Here is a 17,074-nt window from a genome sequence, read left to right as displayed (position 1 = left end):
AAAAACAAGGAGTGCAGAGGGTCCCTTAATATATACCCCACCCCACCCCCACCCCCACCCCGGTTCTCAAAAGGGCAAGGCTCCACGTGACATTTGGGGCATCGTGTCAGAAGTGTCACGACTTCCATTTCCCAAGTGAGAAATCAAGCAGTTTCAGTCAGATCCTCCTGATGTCAAATCCAAGCTCCAACACTGTCCTCCGACACCCACTCATAACAACACCCACCAGTTTGGTTGTAAAGCCAACGGCAGTGCCCAGAAAGAGCATATGGTAGACATGGTAAGATACCTGACAAGAAGCCCGGTGAGGGAGGAGAAATCCATTGCCTCGGGTTTGAGGGGAGACGATCCGAAGTTAACTGAAACCTACAGTAATGACCAGGAACAGCTCTGTTCAGTTTTTGTGCTCATCTCCAGTGACTACATTTTTGTTAACGGCACCTTCGGCGGCCAGAAGAGGACTTCAGATTCCATGGATCTGGAGTTACAAGCGGTTTTGAGCTGCCGGACACAGGTACTGGGAACAGAACCCGGGACCGCCGGAAGAGCCGCAAGTGCTCTTAGCTATTAGCTATCTTTTCAGCCTCTTCATGAGTCTTAAAAGCGTGTCAAGGTATGGATTATTTTTCCATAGATTACGTATGGATATTGCTGTATTTTGCATTTAAATTTATTATCAGAACTCTCATAATTGGGCAAACCGAACACCAAGTAGAGCTTCTGGTCTTCCTAGTCTCGCTCATGCGGCTCGCTTGAAAACTACAATTCCCAGGATTCTGTGAGCCCAAGAGATGATCCTGGCCGAGGTCCGAGAGGCGGGTCCCGAGGCCCGCGCACGCGCTCCAGATCCAGAATTTGAGCTCGCCAGCAGGGCAAGCACACCGGGAACACCTGCGACACCCGGCCGGCAGGTGGGCAGCGCGGGGTCTGTGGCGCAGCTGGACCCCAGGCTCGGAGCGGACCGGGCACAGAGCCCGGCTTCAGGTGAGGCGCTGGGCCGGGCTGGGCTTGGTGCCGGGCCCTGGGCTTCAGGGGAGGCCGGCAGGCTTGCGGGACCCAGGGCGGTAGACGCCGCTTGGAGCAGGCGCCGAGGTGGGAGGGGTGGGCCTGAACAGCCCAGCCCCGGTGGCGCACTGGATCTTTCAGCTGGAGCCTGCACTGCCGCTGACAGCGGGGACGTACATGCTTGTGCCTGGGAAAGAATGGTGCACATTTGGCACAGGTGGCGTGAAGCAAGGAGAGATGAGCAGTGGGGGCCTGGGCTGCACCAGCTGCGTTTGCAGCGGTGCCTCGGTCGGCCTGTCCCTGACCCTTAAGGCAGTTGGGGCTTCGTATAGAAGCACCTGGGTGGTTGGGAGTTAGGAGTTTGTCTGCTTGACAGTGCTGGGGGTAGGCGTGGGGGTGGGGGAGCACTGACGAAGGACCCTGATGGGCTTGCCTGTAGGAACCCTTCTTCTCATCATTAGTGGGAGTCTGGGGTCAAAGTTTGGGGCCCTCGACTAGAATCATGTTGCAGGTGTTGGGCAACCAATATCCTCTGACCTTATGCCAGCCAGCCCCCGGAGCTTGCTGGGGTAGATGATCTTAGGCTTCTGGGATACGTGAATATCAGCACAGTTCATTTTCCATGTGTGGACGGCTCCAGGCACTGGACAAATCTTTTCTCCATTACCGGCCATGTCCCCTTAAGTAACTCATTCACTTTCTCTGGTCCCCTCCTTCATCCTCTGTAAGAAGAGTTGCTGTGAGGATTCCACAAGGTGATGCTGGCGAAGCTTTCTGTCTGGGTTCTGAACACAGTGGATGCATCAAATGTTAACATGAACGACCACCATCTATAGAAAAGGAAAGGTTGGAGTTCCGGTTCCAGGTCCTGGCTTTTCCACAGACTAGCCACTTCTAGGATCAGCCCACCCTTCCACCCGAAGGATCAGGGCTCCAACTGGTGACAGAGTTAGGAGAGAATTGGGTCCTTTATCCTCAGTTGAGAACTGAGAGCCCCTGGGGGCCTTGGGAAAGGAGAGAGCCGGTGAGTGGATTCACCCTGGTGGAGCATCATCCTGGTGTGCAGGACTGTCCGGGCCATCAGTGTTTTGTTTGTTTGCTAAGGGTGAATCCAAAGCCACATGGGTGCTAGTACACCCCGTTCTCTCTCTACCCTTCGCTTTGATTCAGTCTCGCTAATTTTCCAGGCACACCTAAACTGGGATTTTCCTGCTTCATCCTCCCTAGCCGCCAGCCCAAGCTGACAAAGGGTTTCTAACCAACCTTCTGGTTGGCAAGTTCTTGCTTTCTGAAATAGCAGTAATAAGCAGAGGCTTCTAGAGAATACTGAGAGAGCCAGAATATTAAATTACTCCACACTCTGTTCCCCAGAGGCCTTGTCAGTCACCTCAGCTTGGTTGTCTGGAGGGACACTCTCCCTCAGGAAACGCTAAAATGATCCCCAGGGTTTTCTCAAGTTGGGTGAGAGATAACAGCGGCCTGCGGGGCGGGGAAGGAAGGATCCAGACGTGCTGCCATGGGCTTTGCAATAAAGGCCTGAGTTTGAACTTCAGCCCCATTCCAGAACAGCTGCAGTGAACTGAACAGTACATGTAGCAGTGACAAGCATATGTCCTTTAGTGCGAAATGGGTTTCACAACACCTGCCTTAGGTTGTACCAGGGATGAGACCACGTATGCAGAGTGCTGCCTGCATAGAGTCAGTCAATGGGTTTTTATGCCGCTGTTGTCTTTTAGACTTGGACAATTGCCATCTGTAGAGCTTTGCTTCTGTGGGGTCGCTGGGTCCACAAACCTGGAACCTCCCCCGTGGAATAGTACAAGTGTCCTGTCAGACCAGTAAGCTAAGGTTCGAAGCAGTTAAAAATTGGTGTTGTTTCGCTGCTAAGTGGTAGGGCTGGAACTCACGTGACCTCTCTGGTTGGGCCATTCCACTCTCCCCTGCTGCCTCTGTGCTCTCCTGTCCTGGGGCCCAGTTAGGACGAATGGCAGACATTCCTGTGTTACAGTGGGGTCTGAGCCACACATTTGGGTTAGAGCTTGACTCCACATGTCCCGTTGTCCCATGGATGGTCATTCTGTAGGAGGTGGTCCCCTGGGTGAGGCCAGGGGTGAAGTATTGGGAAGAGGCACCTTAGCTCAGAACCGTGTGGGTGTGTGAGTCTACAGCCTGGGTAGGACCTAGAAGGCTTGCTTTAGGGGTCAGAGTGGGGCTTGTTTATCTGCTAGGAAAAAACATGTGAGTCGTGTGCATCTCAGGTAGGACCCTGCTCTCGGAGCAGAGCTCTTTGGGCGTGAGGTGAGGGAATTCTGCTGCAGTCTCCACGCAACCACTGTATCCCTGGCTGCCTGAGAGACCTCTCTTATAAAATGAAGACTTGAGAGAAGAGCCACAACTTCCTAAGCCACCAGCCATAGCCAGGCGCTTCCTCTGCCTGGCTGGGTGAGAGTAATTACAGCAAGAAGCCCTGAGTTGCTAAGTTACCATTGAAGGCCCGTGGGTCTGTGTTTCCAGAGCCTTCCACATCTGCTCAGCCCTTGAGTCATAAAACCTCACTGCTGTGAATTCTGCCCTGCTCCAATGCTGGAGATTCTCTCAGATAGGATGACGGCTGGGCATGCACAGGACCTAAAAAACGACCCTTGGAGTCAGAGGCCACCTCCATTGGGCTACAAGACCTGAAGGTGCAATTTTCTTATACCAAGAGAAAATTAAGGTCTGGGGTTGTAGTTCAGTGGTTTGCCTAATACATAGGCCCAAGTTCCCACCACAGGGAGTTGGGAACCCCCCAGGCTGTGCCTCAGCAGATGAAGCGAGGTGGTAGTCCAATTAGCCTTCCCCTTTTGCACTGGAGGCTAGAAGTCTCTCCCTGATCTGGACAAGATGTGGATAATTCGTTCATTTTCTCTGGCTTCTCACATTCTTGCCAGGGCCACCCTCAGGCCCCACGTGTCTATAGGCAAACCAGGTCTTCCATGCTGCCTGTGGCGACAGCTGTTGGTGTAGCCTCATGCTAACACTTGGTCCTTTTCTCCACTCTGTAGAGCATCGTCGGGCGTTCCTTGCCATTCAGTGAGCACTTGGGCCTGAGTCACGCCTCAGGAAGGAGGTCACGACCCCAGCCTGCTAAATGAGTCTCTTCTGCTGTTGTCATGGTAGTACAGGCTTTCTGTGGATTGCCAGTGATGAACATTACCCAGGGGCCTCAGTGGAAGTGTGAACAGGGACCAGGGCACATCCTGAGGTGGCCTCGAGAGCCACCAGAAGCTGTGTGGGAGGGAAATGCAGCAGCTAAGGACCTAGAGACGCTGTCCAGCTTTTTCTCAAGAGGCCAGCAGGATGACGTGACACTGCCAGTGTCCCTCACTGGTGGCTGTTCAGGCCTCCCTCCTTTTACCTGACTTTATCTTGCACTGCTTTTCCGCCACAAGCAATGGTGTCTACCTAGGCCGAGATAGCTTTTCTAGAAAGTTTCAGTGTGGACTTTAGTCATGGGAGGGGAACCTAGGCTGGAGCTGTCATTTCCTTGTGGTGATAGAAATTCATTCGGAGCATTGTGGTACCGTGTGATGGTGTTAGAGCAGCTTCACATCGAAACTGAGAGCATGGCAGAGTCATCTGGAAGTTTTATAAAAACATGGGTTCTTAGGAATCTGGGCCATTCGTATGTGGGCCGCATGCATAGAAAGAGTTGAGTTCTACCCCTAGTTGTTCTAGAACCCTGTGGGGTCCTGGGGCTTCCTTTCCCCAGGGAAGTGGCCTGATTCTTTACAGTCCTACATAGGGGACACTTTCTAGATCTTTCCCCACCTGGGCTGCCTCTAGGTGAATGTCTCACTAAGGTTCACAGAGCGAACTCAGGGGTCAAGCGTGTAGACTCTGATATGAAGAAACACCAGGTAAACCCAGACCGAGGCACATGCCAGCAAATATCTGTCTGGCTTAAAACTTAAGGTTGGTGCTGGAGAGACGGCTCAGAGGTTAAGAGAGAGCATTCGTTGCTCTTGCAGACAGCCGGTGTTTGGATCCTAGGACCACACAGTGGGTCATAGACACCGGTAACTACTTGTAGAGTCTCCAACACCCTCCCTGGCATCCATGGGGACCGTACACATAGTACAGCATGCACGTGCAGGCGAAACCCTCACATGCATAAAATAAAAACAAACTGTCAAGCTCGTAGAGAAGCTGTCCCAGATTGGGAGTTAAGATGTGACTTTTTGTCCTGGGTTGGATTCTGGACACGGCATAGGGACCACTGACGAAAATAGTATCAATATTAATTTTCTTAATCTGCATTATATAAGAGAACATCGTTTTCAGAAATACAGACTTAAGTAGTTATGGCTAGAGAGGAAGATATCAGCAGAATATTCTTGGTGGTGGTTTTGTTTGACATGAGGTCTCACTAAGTATCCAGGCTGGTCTTAAACCCTCCTGTCTCTGCTCCCAAATGCCAGGGTTGCACGTGTATACCACCCCACCTGCACCTAGTTCATTTTTAGACAGTTCAGGAAAGAGTTTATATGTGACAGAGCACAATAGATGTGTTGACTTAGGGAAGAATTTAGGTAAGAATGAAGCAAAGGTTTCCTGCAGTCTCCATAAGTGTGAGGTTGCTTCCCATAAGAAGATGAAGGTGATCGCAGGTTGCAGACACTGGAGCCAGCCCCCAAGAGCAGGAGTCTCATGAGAGCTTGAGCAGGAGTCTCATGAGAGCTTGAGCACCTTCTGTTTCACCATCTGTAATATAATGAAGAGTGTCACTGTGGTAAAGCAGAGGACCCTGCACCCAGTAACCAGAGTGGGCATAAGCCATGGACGGCAGCGGCCTCGTCGTTAGGACAGGGGAGATGCCAGAGAAATGAGACTGCAGGAAACCCAAGCTGAGGCTGTTTCCACTCTCCTGTCGCAGGTTGCAGATTCCCTAGATGCCTGACAGCCACCCAGGGTCTTGCCTACATAGGGCTTTTTAAGTTCCCCTTGAGCCTGGGGGGTTTCTCTGGTGAAGCCAGTGATGTGTTTATAAAAAGATAAAGAAGAAGATATGTTCTATGGAGGTGTGGGGGAAGGGGGTGCCTCGTTGAGGTGTGCTGAGGCATCCCTTGCCCCTGAGGGACCAACCACACCACGGTATAGTATAGAATAGAGTTCAGGGGCTGGAGAGATGGCTCAGAGGTTAAGAGCACTGACTGCTCTTCTGGAGGTTCTGAGTTCAATTCCCAGCAACCACATGGTGGCTCACAACCATCTATAAAGGGATCTGATGCCCTCTTCTGGTGTGTCTAAGGATAGCAACAGCATATTCATATACATAAAATAAATAATAAATGATTCTTTTAAAAAAAGAATAGAGTTTATTCAGGGCATGGGGAAGGGAGTCAAGAGGTTAGTAGAGGCAGAAAGAGAGAGGGAGAGAGACAGAGACAGAGACAGAGGAGTAGAGGCCAGCCATGACCATGTGGAGTGGGGATGGGGGTTGGGGAAAGAGTGGGAGCAGGAAGGTAAGAGCAAGAGAGGAGCAAGAAAGAGAGCAGGGGACAAGCAGCCCCTTTTATAGTGAGTCAGGCACACCTGGCTGTTGCCAGGTAACTGTCGGGCGGAGCTTAGAATGCTAACAGCCTGGCTTCCTGGCAGCCTCATCTCCCTGCTGTCTCCACCCTGAAGTTCTCAGTGACCTGTGCATGCCGTGAGCTCTGCTTAGGCCAGGAAAGCATCCCAAGACATAGAGGTCTCGTGGTTTGCTGGATGGTCAAGAGAGCTGGACACAGCCATACAACCAACCCACACGCCTCTGAGCTATTGCCCAGAACTCGCCCAACCACCTCCAGGTAGAGCTTCTCTGGGTCTCCTGTTGTACCTGTATGTGGTGGACACTTTCTGGGGTCCATATCTGTCTCTCCAACCATGGGCTTCTCCTGGAGTCTTGATGGATTCTTTCTCACTGGGGTCTAAGTCCCATGTGACATGGATGTTTTGGGGACTGAGTATGGATTCACACCCTTCCTTTCCCATCCTCAGCCCTGCGTGTGACCACAGTGGTGCTGCTCTGTCACCAGAGAGGAGGTCGAGTCAGCTTCCAGTGACCCATTTGTGTCAAGCCGAGGGGGGCACCAGGCTGTGAGCGGATAACTGTATCACTAGAGAACAGTGCCTATTGAGAGGGTTGCAGGCCAGCAGGGAAGGCTGAGCCCACCTCCAGCTCACCCCAGCCCTCCTTCCTTCTGCACAAGCAGGGCAGGGGCTAATCGCCCATCACACCAGAGCAAAGGAACTTGAGTCCCTTGGGAGTTTTTCCTTTAGGAGTTGGAACTCACACTAGCTGCTAACACAGGGTTCACAGGCCAGCTCTGATTCCAGGGGGTCTCTTCCAGGTCGAGATATTAGCGTATGAATGTGAACGAGGCAGGGAGCGAAGGACGGAGAGGTGGCTCAGTGGTCAAGATCCCTAATATCTCTAACTCCAGCTCCAAGGGAACCCAACACCTTTGACCTCTGACCTCTGACTTCCATGGCAACTGTACTTTTTGTGCCTCCAATTAAAAATAAAACAAAAATCTAAAAACAAAACAAAAACTACAAGCACTCGAGCTCAGAACTGTTCAGTGCACCTTCTTAGTTAACTGCTAGTTTACGAGGATGCTGGGGCTGCCACATCTTACTCAAGGGTGACAGCTCCCAGGAACACTAATGTGCTTTACATGAGCATGATTTCCCACATCATGTAGTTTTGGTGCACATACAACCATCATGTAACACACCAGACTCTAAACTGGAAGGTTGTAGGGGGTCGGAGTGTTGGAGGAAACTGTTCTGAGTGCAGCCTGACCTGGTAGGATGAGTTCACCCACTCAGAGCAAAGGGATCCAAAGCCTTGGTAGTTTACCAGTAAACACATGCTGTGTCTAGGCTAAAAGTGTTTCTCAGTGTCAAAGAAGGGATGCTACCATTTCTAGTCATAAATGTGGACAGCTTTTAAAAGTTAAATTGTTTCAATGTTAGTGTAGAACTTAGCCAGGAGCCCTGCTCTTGCCAGGAAAGCTGTTTCTGACACTCCTGCGGCTCTTGGGGCCAGAGCTTAGGATCCTGGCAGGTGGTGTGAGGACAGCAGGCCCATTCTTGTCTACAGTTGCTCAAAATTACAGATGAGAGCTTTTCACATTTTACCTGCAGGAGAGACTGAGCTGTGTCGAATCCCTGACCACGATCATGAACGTTGGACTCCATCCTCCAGTGCTGTGAGGATGTTTCTGTTGTTTAAGGCCCCAGCCCATGGTGGTTAGCTGCCGTCGCCTCAGGTGGGCACCAGGCTTTGAGCAAGCGTCTGCTGCTCTGCCAGGCTCTCAGCAAGCTAGCTGTAACTGCCTCCATCCCAGGCCGGAGGTCATGTGTTCTACCCCGCCTTTCCCTTTCCCCCTGGTTCCTGATCTGCAGTTTGCAACCTGCACTCTCATCTAGGGACCCTGGGCTGATGCTTCTTCTTTATCAGACTTTAAGGCCCATGTGAGCTTTTCTGCGTGTGGTGCTGGCCATGGCAGTTAGGGAGTGGAGCCTGTGCCAGATGTCCAGGTGAGTCCTGTCAGCACTAGAGCCTACCCTCACTGCCTGGCTGTCTGCAGGTGTCAGCATTATTGAGAGTTCAATGAAATCACCTAGGGTCAGTGGGACACATCCTTATATTTAAAGGCCTTGTGAGGATATTTTTAAATCTCCTATCCATTTTCTTTCTTAAAAACAAAAGGAAAAAGTCTTGTTCTATCAGGATGTGTCCTGGCTGAGCCACTGAATTGAGTTCAACCTAACCACACTTCACTAAAGTTTCCAGTAGGAGGGAGACAGTGCCCGAGTCCTCGGATGAAGAGAGAGGTCTGAAGAGGGAAAGGAACCAGACCAGGCCTTGAACCTGTTCTCGGCAGAGTCTGCCAGTGACTGTGTGGCACAGTGAGGCAGAGGGAGCATCAGATGGGAGTCACCGGCAGCTGTCACTGCCCCTCAGCACATGTGCCCTGCTCTGGCCACTGGATCAGGTCAGGTGTTACCTCAAGTCTCACCCGCCACAGAGAACTCTGAGGTCAGCAATGTCATTCTCCAGATTTGTGTCTGACACATGCACAGACTTGGCCCCTGCAGAACCTCACTTCCTGTTCTGTTCACATTGGCTTACGATTCTGTACTCTGTTCCATAAATACACTCAGATACACACACACATACACACATACACACATACACACAGATACACACACACACACACACACATACACAGATACACACACATACACATACACAGATACACACACATACATATACACATAGATACACACACACACACAGAGTCACACATACACACACACAGTTGCACACACACATACACAGATACACATATACATATACACACAGATACACATACACACAGAGTCACACATACACACACACATACACACACAGAGTCACACACACATACATACACACACGCAGATACACACATACACAGATACACACACATACAGAGTCATACATACACACAAATACATACACAGATTGACACATACACACACAGATACACACATACACAGATACACACAGAACAAATACACACATATACACACACACACACATATACACACACACACATGCACAGAGTCACACACACATTTACATGTCTTTGACATAAACTTCCACATGCATATATACTGGGTATGCATGTGTATGTATGTATGCAAGTACACACATACTGTACCAGTCACCTCGACACACACTGACTCGTACTTACGATCAGTGGGAAGTCAGATTAGCGAGCCATGACCCACCCTGAGCTGCCCTGGGAAGCCGGAATGCAGGTTCAGCAGTGTTGGCTGGTGTCCATTCTGCTCCTGGTAGCACACCATGCTGTGGTTGATCATGTTCTGTGTGGAGCCTGTCCCCATCCATCCATCCATCCATCCATCCGTCCATCCATCCATCGCCTACCATTGGGACGATGAAGGAAGTAAGCTTTTGTCATGGAAGATTTGAGGACGCAGCTCTCCACCGAGTCACAGCTCCAGGCCTCAGCAGGCATTATTGAGGGAGGCTTGTCTCCAAGGTGATTCTAGATTCTGTCAAGCTGCCAGTACAGACTCACCGAGAGCCAGGCTTCTCATGGAGATGGAGCGTGGGGTTCTCAAGGGGCTCCCTATGCTCTACCTCCCCTGGACATCATCCTCACCTCTCCTGGAAGGGAGACCGGGTACACAGGTCAGGCTGCTGCACACAGCAACAGGGCAAGGGATATAAGCAGTGCTTTTCCATCTCCCCCTTGCCTGGGACACCCACACCAGAGAGAAGGGGTCCTGAAAATGACCTGACTCAGGCCATGGTGCTGTGCCTCCCTTCCACAGCAAGCGTCTTTTCCATGGAGGAAGTTTATTTCTAGGGGTCTGGGTTCCTTGGGTAAAGCATCCTGAGATTGAATTCTCAGCACCCACATAAAAGCCGTGGACAGTGGCTTGTACCTCCGTAATCCCAGTGTTGAGACTGGGTGTGGGATCCAGACAAGTGGTTAAAATCCCTCAGTGGTTAAAACACTTGTTCTTGCAAAGAGCCCAAGTTGTGTGCCCAGTTCCCACATGACAACTCACAGCCATCTGTGACTCCAGTTACAGAGGATTGGGTATCCTTTCCGACCTCCAAGGGCCCCATGCTCTCATATGGTGCACAGATAGAGATGCAGGCAAAACATTCATACACACAAATAAAAAGGTCTTTAAAAATTAAGTAAGACAGAGAGGGATCAAGGAAAGTAGTCGTCGTCGACCACTGGCCTCCACAGGCATGTGCACGTATGTGCATGCACACCCTCACGTGTTTACTCATTCACACACGTTTGTTTCCCAAGTTTGTTTGCAGTCCTCTCCCTTCCTGATGGCAGAGAGCAGAGACCACAGAAGTCACTTCTGCTAAGGGGCAGAACGGTGCTCTGAGTCTACTAGAAGCTCTGAGGCCATCTGCTCTCAGAATAGTGTTGAGATTAGAGCTGCCACATTTGAACTTCTATGCCCTCATCCAGACTTGGTTTTATACCCATCTCCATAACAAGAGTTGGTTGGGAAAATCAGCAGGGAAAAGTCACAGCCCCCAGCCAGCAGTCGGGGAGACTTGTGCAAGGGAATTACAGATCTCTTACATGCGCGGAGGTGTGTGTGGGTGCTCCGAATTAGGGATCCTTTTCCTGGCATGGTACAGGCAGGGGTTTTGTTTTAGGTGTGGCTGTCATGGGCGCCACATATGCAAAGACACTGAGCAGGGCCTGGCTGGAGGGCTCTTACTTTAAGATGTTCATGGTGGCCTTCCCCAAGCTGGAAACAGACAGACAAGCTTACTTTCTCCGTGTGAGATGTCCATCACAGACCCTCACCCTGTCCAGAGCCTGTCTGTTCAGAAGCTCTGGCACTCGGAGCCCAGAGGGTGGGTGTCCTTTGGTTTTCACAGCACACTCACCTGCACCCTAAAGGACCAGCATAGGTTTTTAGGGACAGTGTATGGAGACAAAATATGTTTTCCCAGGTGGCTCTGGCCCCCACTTACCTTTGATTAAAGCTCTCCCTGCCTCTGTCTGATATCTTGGTTCTGCCAAAACTTTTGATCTTGCCGACTGAAGTAGAATGTTACAGTGCTGTTGGAGTGGTGTGGGGTCATGCAGGAGAATGTGAGAAAGACAGAATTTTATCATGACCACTGACTGCCCCACACTTTTTCTCCTCCACAGTGACAAAATACAGGACCCCATTAGGAAGGATGGTGAACAAGTCTGTTGTCTGTCCTCAGTCCTGGCTTACCTGAGTGAGTGTAGGCAGTCAGAAAGGCTAACCCACAAAGCTGCAGTCTTGTCCCATGGGTGAGCCCAGAGCCCTCAGAGAACAAGCCTCCTCCTCAGGGTCCCAGCAGGGAGGAGTGTGGGTTAGCTCCACACTCGGTCTCTTGGTTCCAGTCACTCGGCCTTTGTTCGGGCTGCCTGACTGTAAGTTGCAAAGTCGGCTGACATCCCGTCAGTCCACTCTATGTTTCAGACCACAGGAGGTTCTGACAGAATGTTTTCTCTACTCTCAGGGCTTCCCATCCCCTTCCATATCTGTCCTATCCTCTGCCACTGCCATATTGGAAGGCACAAGACGGGTACTCACATCTAACTAGAAACACCTTTGATCCTCTGAGAGTACAGAAAGAGCCAAGTCCTGTCTCCCTTCTCCAGCCAGGGTCCTATAGACACTGGAGCTGACAGTCGCCTGTTTTCTCCTGCAGTCCTGCTTCTCTCCAGCAGATGGCACTGGTGTCTAGCTGCTGATGCTCTGTAACTGGTTTGCTGTGTCAGGTAATTTCTAAGGAGAATTGGGGCCCAGGGCAGGGAAATGGGTACAGCATTGTTCTGCTGGGGCTGAGCACATCACTCAGAAAGCTGTACTCTCCTGTCATGTGCCTGTCTGTGATAAGCCAGAGCTCCAACTCGGTCTGGCTTCAAAAATGAAGAAAGTTCTCTGAAAACAGGGTCCCTGTGTCTCTCCTGTGTGCAGTCCTTAGCATACTATCTGTACCCTCAGGCCAGTTTGCTTGTGGTTAGTAGCCATGGGACACCCCCATTCCTCCTGTCCATTGGATAGGAACACGGACTGGCTTCTTCACCTAGTCTGACCAGTCCCTCTTAGACAGCAGGCCACTGGGTTGAGCCAGAAATCCAGAAGTAAGCTCTCTGGCACCCCAAGGGCAATGTCTCTGCCTCCTCTGAGTCCCAGGAGATTCAACACAGGGCTTGGAGGAAGTGTGAACACACCGAGGAACTCCTTAGGAAGAGTGGACATAGACAGAAATGACCATCCCACTGCTGGCCTAACCTGGAGACCCAGGAAGGGAGGGTGGGTGCTGCTCCAGTCCAGGGTGCCTCGGTGGCACCTGGCCAAACTCGATCCCTGGTCTCTGTCTTCTCTGGGGAGATTTCTGTGCTTACATTTGAAACACTGTTTCAAGGAACAGTGATGGGTAGTCCCAGCCAGCTCCTGCCTAACACTGGCCAGCCTCAGCGCTGAATCATGAAGGTAGGAGAGTGCCTTGGGTGCTTCTGAACACACAGGGCTTCTGTGGCCCTTTATTGACTATGAGGTATCCCAACCCTTTTCCTTGCACTGGAGGCCTCACCTCTTAGGGAACCTAACTGAACGAAATGCTTCTTTTTGTACATCAGAAAATGGTTGGGTGCCAGAATTTCAACCAGTGTTTCATCATAGCCCGTGGCAAGGCCGCCAGACACTTGCTCTTACTAACAGGTGCCTGGATTCCAAAAGAAAGGCCACTCAGGAGGCCGAGTGAGTGAACGTGCCCGACCCTCAATCCCCAAATGCCTCGGTACTGGCACTAATCACTACACAAATGTGAGGGGTTCTGTTTGGAGATAGATGTGGCCCAAAACCCGTACCTCACTGAACTTCTACAGGGCTCCGGTGGTGGCAATGTCTTCCCTCCATAGCACAGGTGTGTGTAGGATACTCCTCTTGACATCTTCAGAGGCTGCTGAAGGCACAAGGTACTTTACCTTGAGGCGGGACAGATTCAGCAGCTACTAATGAAGGGGGGAGGGCCAGGGCACTCATCCAGGTAGAGGACTTGCTCTTCTTGCAACAGCTGAGAGGCTATCTTGATCCTCCCAGCTCAGCAGCTGAGTGGTACCGGTGTAATTAGAAGGGTGACTGGGGGCCGGTTCATCTAAACAAATGGCTCATGGGGCGCCCGTTAGGCTTGAGGATCTATGTCAGATCCAGCACCCACATAAGAAGTTGGACATGGTGGTGATCTCTAATGCTAGCACTGAAGAGGCAGAGCTGGGGGACGGGGGAGATCCTGGAGATCCCTGGCCAGCCAGTCCAACTCAATCAGTGTGACCAAGTTCAGTGAGAGACTCTGTCCCCAAAACACAAGGTGAGGAACAGTCAGGGAAATATACTTGATGCTGACCTCTGGCCTCCAAATGTTGTACACGCACACATGCCCTGAACACACACACATACAAAAATAACTCAAAGAGCCCAGAACCTGTGATTTGACTCACAACATGTCACTGGGGAGCTTTGCTGAAGTAGGTGTGTGGACGTGGAGGAAGCACACGGCGGGAGTGTGCTGAGAGTCCTGGCTGGGTTGACTCCTCTCTCTCACCCTTTGCAGGCTTTTTCTGGTCCTCCAGCACACTTAGGGATGGATGGGTGAAGCCCACTTGGGCTGTGGCTCTGCCCAGCAGCCATCATCTCGCTGAGGCCCCCTGGTGGCGATAGGATGCACCTCTCTGCAGTATTCAACGCCCTCCTGGTATCAGTGCTGGCTGCGGTCCTGTGGAAGCACGTGCGGTTGCGGGAGCATGCGGCCACGCTAGAGGAGGAGCTGGCCCTTGGACAGCAGTCCCTGGATCCAGTCCCAGGGCTGAGGATCGACTACCCGAAGGCCCTGCAGATCCTCATGGAGGGTGGCACCCACATGGTGTGCACGGGCCGCACCCACACGGACCGCATCTGCCGCTTCAAGTGGCTCTGCTACTCCAATGAGGCCGAAGAATTCATCTTTTTCCACGGCAACTCGTCTGTGATGCTGCCCAACCTGGGCTCCCGGCGCTTCCAGCCGGCCCTGCTGGACCTGTCCACTGTGGAGGACCATAATGCCCAGTACTTCAACTTCGTGGAGCTGCCTGCCGCAGCCCTGCGCTTCATGCCAAAGCCAGTGTTCGTGCCTGATGTGGCCCTCATCGCCAACCGCTTCAACCCCGATAACCTCATGCACGTCTTCCATGATGACCTGCTCCCCCTCTTCTACACACTGAGGCAGTTCCCCGGCCTGGCCCAAGAGGCCCGGCTCTTCTTTATGGAGGGGTGGGGCGAGGGCGCCCACTTTGACCTCTATAAACTCCTCAGCCCCAAGCAGCCGCTGCTCCGTTCGCAGCTCAAGACCCTGGGCCGGCTGCTCTGCTTTTCCCATGCTTTCGTGGGCCTGTCCAAGGTCACCACCTGGTACCAGTACGGCTTTGTCCAGCCCCAGGGCCCAAAGGCCAACATCCTGGTCTCTGGCAATGAGATCCGGCAGTTCACCCGCTTCATGACTGAAAGGCTGAACGTGAGCCACGCGGGGGCGCCCCTCGGGGAGGAATACATTCTGGTCTTCAGCCGCACCCAGAATAGACTCATCCTGAATGAGGCAGAGCTGTTGCTGGAGCTAGCACAAGAGTTCCAGATGAAGACCGTGACAGTGTCCCTGGAGGACCACACCTTTGCCGATGTCGTGCGGCTGGTCAGCAACGCCTCCATGTTAGTCAGCATGCATGGGGCCCAGCTGGTGACAGCCCTCTTCCTGCCCCGTGGGGCTACTGTGGTTGAACTCTTCCCGTACGCTGTCAATCCTGACCACTACACCCCCTATAAGACGCTGGCCACACTGCCTGGCATGGACCTGCAGTATGTAGCCTGGAGAAACATGATCCGGGAGAACACAGTCACGCACCCCGAGCGACCCTGGGACCAAGGGGGAATCACCCACCTGGACCGGGCTGAGCAGGCCCGCATCCTACAGAGCCGAGAGGTTCCCCGGCATCTGTGTTGCCGGAACCCAGAGTGGCTATTCCGAATCTACCAGGACACCAGGGTGGACATCCCATCCCTCATGCAATCCATTCGGCGTGTGGTGAAGGGCCGGCCGGGGCCACGGAGGCAGAGGTGGGCAATCAGCCTGTACCCTGGTAAGGTACGGGAGGCTCGATGTCAGGCGTCGGTGCAGGGCGCCACGGAGGCCCGCCTGTCTGTGTCCTGGCAGATCCCGTGGAACCTCAAGTACCTGAAAGTGAGGGAGGTGAGGTACGAGGTGTGGCTGCAGGAGCAAGGGGAGAACACGTATGTGCCTTACATGCTGACGCTGCAGAACCATACCTTCACGGAGAACATCAAACCTTTTACCACCTACCTGGTGTGGGTCCGCTGCATCTTCAACAGGAGCCTCCTGGGACCTTTTGCAGATGTGCTGGTGTGCAGCACGTAGCTAGCAGGCCATGGCCAGGCCTCAGGAGGGGTCTCGAGGCTCTGCTTTCCCAGGCTCACAGTTCTGCTAGCAACTGTGGTGATTGAGTATCTATTTATTGAGTAGGCTTGCACCAAGCCTGCTTCCCGACGTGTGCTGTTTGCAGAATTCCCCTAGCTCTGAAGAGATAGTGCCCGTCCCCTGTGCCACACCGATCAGCCCCACCCAGGAGGAATTCCTTAGCAGTGAGGAGGAGGCACAGCCGGGTCCCGGGGATCTGCTCTTGCTAATAACCATGCTGTTTCCTGCTGTGGCCTTGGTGCAGGTCCTGGCTTCTAGAAATGGTGGTCGTGTGGTTGGTGGGCTAGGCAGATAATCCCTGCGAATTTCATCTGTAACTGAGTGACAGGTGTGTTTGGAGCCGTCATTAAATGATTATGAACATCTCGCCCAAGTCTTCTGATGCTTATTAGCTCGCACGGATTACACCTCAAGTAGGTTTCATACGATGTTCTGTGCATATTTATAGTGCACTTCAACACTGTTCCCCTCGGTAACCTTTCCTGTCCCCTCCCTCCGAGCTTCTGCTCCATCCCACCCCTCCTATTTTCAAGTCCCTTTGTGTCTTTGTGTGTCAGTGAGTTTCTTAGGGCCGCTGACAAGCACCTGGGTGAGGGTTTGTCTGCCTGGGCTCCTCACCATTGACTGACTGTACAACTAGAGAAAATGTCTCTTTCCATCCACTAACCATATAAATCCTCGTTGTGGGGTGCGGTCCCAGGAGCTCCTCCCATTCCCATGTTGGAGGATAGATTGGCCTGATCATGATTGATCATCACGGCTGCTGTGAGTTCAAGAGTACAGAAGTCTAGTCAGACCCAGAAGTTCGTGTTTCACACCTAGGAGAGGGTGACATAGCCGCCCACGAATGAGCATTCAGTAGTCACTCTCAGCACTGTAACCAGTTCCTCGAGGTGCTGTTGGCCACTGTAAAAGGAAGGCCTGGCAGAGCCGACGGCAGCACTGATCCTTAGGCATGAAGTTATTCAGAAG

The 17,074-nt window shown here is 52.2% G+C and overlaps 1 protein-coding gene across 3 annotated transcripts; it reads left to right on the top strand.

Annotated features, from left to right (window-relative positions):
* Positions 1–848: 848 nt before the first annotated feature.
* Pomgnt2 (protein O-linked mannose N-acetylglucosaminyltransferase 2 (beta 1,4-)) lies at positions 849–16,470 on the top strand. 3 transcript variants are annotated; one of them, NM_001433912.1, is given in 3 exon segments: positions 849–984; positions 12,284–12,353; positions 14,192–16,470. In NM_001433912.1, a coding segment is annotated over 1 exon segment (1,743 nt). In that variant the 5' UTR covers positions 849–984; positions 12,284–12,353; positions 14,192–14,299; the 3' UTR covers positions 16,043–16,470.
* The last annotated feature ends 604 nt before the right edge of the window (positions 16,471–17,074 follow it).

Source organism: Rattus norvegicus, chromosome 8, assembly GCF_021556685.1.
Source record: "Rattus norvegicus strain SHRSP/BbbUtx chromosome 8, alternate assembly SHRSP_T2T, whole genome shotgun sequence".
Taxonomy (NCBI): Eukaryota; Metazoa; Chordata; class Mammalia; order Rodentia; family Muridae; genus Rattus; species Rattus norvegicus.
This window is presented reverse-complemented; position numbering and strand designations above follow the sequence as displayed.